Source organism: Gorilla gorilla, chromosome 9 (assembly GCF_029281585.2).
Source record: "Gorilla gorilla gorilla isolate KB3781 chromosome 9, NHGRI_mGorGor1-v2.1_pri, whole genome shotgun sequence".
Taxonomy (NCBI): domain Eukaryota; kingdom Metazoa; phylum Chordata; class Mammalia; order Primates; family Hominidae; genus Gorilla; species Gorilla gorilla.
In genome coordinates, this window is record NC_073233.2 from 132,252,269 (window position 1) to 132,254,892 (window position 2,624).

The 2,624-nt window shown below is 39.3% G+C and overlaps 1 protein-coding gene across 1 annotated transcript; it reads right to left on the bottom strand.

The window, feature by feature from the left end:
• Nucleotides 1-218: 218 nt before the first annotated feature.
• Nucleotides 219-1,154, bottom strand: OR8D2 (olfactory receptor family 8 subfamily D member 2). Its single transcript, XM_004052333.3, has one exon. The coding sequence runs from the start codon at nucleotides 1,152-1,154 to the stop codon at nucleotides 219-221; it is 936 nt and encodes a 311-aa protein (XP_004052381.2).
• Nucleotides 1,155-2,624: the final 1,470 nt, after the last annotated feature.

Genomic DNA, 2,624 nt, shown 5'->3' on the forward strand with positions numbered 1-2,624 from the left:
CCCATTTCTCTAATACGTTTTCAAAGATTTTATTGACCATCAGAAAATTTTATTGTTTCATAATCTCCAAAAATGTCTTAATCATTCTCTAATATAAAATATACATTTTTAAGTGATGATAATTTTTCTCTCTCCGAGACAGACAGAAACTTACAAAGATCCTATAACAACTTTTTATATGGTTTATTTTTTCTGGCTGCCAATGAGAACCCTCTTTGTCAGGATGACTGCCTTCCCCCAGTCATCTTCTTCAGTGCATTTTTCACATCCTTGTTCCTCAGGCTATAGATTAGAGGATTCAGCACGGGGATTATTGTGATGTAGAACACAGAAGACACCTTCTCTTTTTCCATAGTAGTGCTGGAAGGGGGCTTGAAATACATGAATGTTATAGACCCAAAAAAGATGCCCACAGCCAAGAGATGGGAGCTACAAGTGCCAAAGGCTTTGGATTGCCCCTCAGTGGAATGAATACCAAGGATACTAGAGAAGATGAAAGCATAAGAGATAAGGACCGCCAGTGTAGTTGCTAAGGTATTAACTCCTCCAATAATGAACAGCAGAATCTCATTGATGTGGGTGCTGGAGCAAGACAGAGTCAATAAGGGGAGAATATCACAAAAATAATGACTGACCGTATGAGACCTACAGAATGACAACACTGACATGCGGGTAGTATGGACTGTGGCCCCCAAAAAACCCAGTGAGTATACCACAGCCATCATTATGGAACAGACCCTGTGGGACATGACAATATTGTAAAGCAGTGGGCGACAGATAGCAACATAATGGTCATATTCCATGGCTGTCAGAAGGTAGCCTTCTGCAGTTACAAAAATAAGGAAGAAATAAAGTTGAGTAATGCATTCCAGAAAGGAGATAATGTTCTCCTCTGGAACAAAGTTCACCAGCATCTTAGGGGTAATGACAGAGGAGTAGCAGAGATCAATGAAAGACAAATGACTGAGAAAATAATACACTGGAGAGTAAAGTTGAGAACTGAGAGCAATTAAGAAGATCATGCCCAGGTTCCCCACCACTGTGACCACATATATTCCAAGGAACAGGAGGAAGAGTGGCAGTTGAAGTTCTGGGCGTTGTGTCAAGCCTGCCAGGATAAACTCAGCCCCTGAAGAATGGTTTGAAGTAGCCATGTCTTTTAAGGTATTATCTGTAAGAAGAAATAAGAGAAAAGAGGGACATTAGATTTATTTTCTGATTCCCAAAGCAGAATGACATGCCCCATGTTGGTTGCTTCCATTCCTGAGAGCCTCATCTGTCCCATTGATTGCCTCCTTTCAGGGACCTCTTACAAGATCAAGGGCAAATATGAGTATAACCAAGAACCTTGATTTCACCCAAAACCCTGTTGAATGCTCCTCTTTTAGTAAGAGCCCTCCCATTTTGTTTCCAGGCTTATGCCCATAGTTACCTCACTGCTGGAGGAAGCACAAACTTTCCAAATCTAATTAGTTTGTCATTGCTACCATTAAAACAAAACTGCTTACCTTCTTTATCTGAGCATATGCCAATAGAACCTTCAGACTTTGTTACAACATGGCTTCTAATCCAGCTCTGATGATATAAAAGTAGTCCATTTCAGTTTCCTTACCCATCAACGTGAATCAACATAATTAGCATTTGCTAAAACTAGGAAATAAGAAACATAAAAGACGTCTATAAAGAGACCTTAGTACAAAAAAAAAAAAAGTATGGAAATGGTTCTAATCAATTCTGACCCTCATTAGCTCACTTCTGTTCTTTGAATGGAAAACTTGAGTGGGCCAGGAGATTCTTGTACTCAGTGTGGATGTGGTTGACATAAATGTTGTGCCAAAGGCTATCCTGAGATTCTAGTTCAGATCTTTCCTGTTCCAGAAACAGCAAAGAAGCAAAGAAGTAAGGTTGACTTTCAGGTGTAAGACCTGAACCATCAGCAACTCAGTGCTTCCCTCCCTGGCCCTTTCCTGCTCTCCATTATTCATGGCCAAACTCTCACTGACCTTTCTCTTTCAAAGCTGTGAGATCTGAACTGGAGATTTCTTATTCCCTGACTTAGTTTCCCCTAAAGTTTAAGCAAAGTATTCAGGGTGTGTTGCTTTCAGCTGAAACACTGTATATTACCTAAGACATCAGGTTTCATAATTTTTTTCCAAAGTGAGAAAAAATGTCAAGGGAGGAAAAACTCCATACATAGAGTGAGATGTTGTTTGCTTTTATTTTGCATAAAAACATATTTTTATGATCACAAACAAAAATTTATAAAAATTTGCTTCTACAACGTTTTAAGGGTACTCAATATATATGTCGATTTAAAAGCTGACAGGTGGGGTGTTATCTCCAAGAGCACTTGAGAAGACAGCCATGTTTCTGAATTAGGGGAATTAGAGAATACTCTAAGAGAAAGAGAATCAGAGTTACCAGAATGCAACTCTAAGAAGCCCTGTTACAGGAAGTTCAGGAATTCTAGATTTTTAGCCTTACTTGGAAAAATATTCTACCAAATGACTGAATTAGCCAAAAAGAGAATTTGTTGAAGAAAAATAGCAGAGAGCTTATTTAGAGAGAGACAGTACACTCTGGAAAGGTGAGACAGAGCTGGCTGCTGAAGGGGAGTGAGCCAG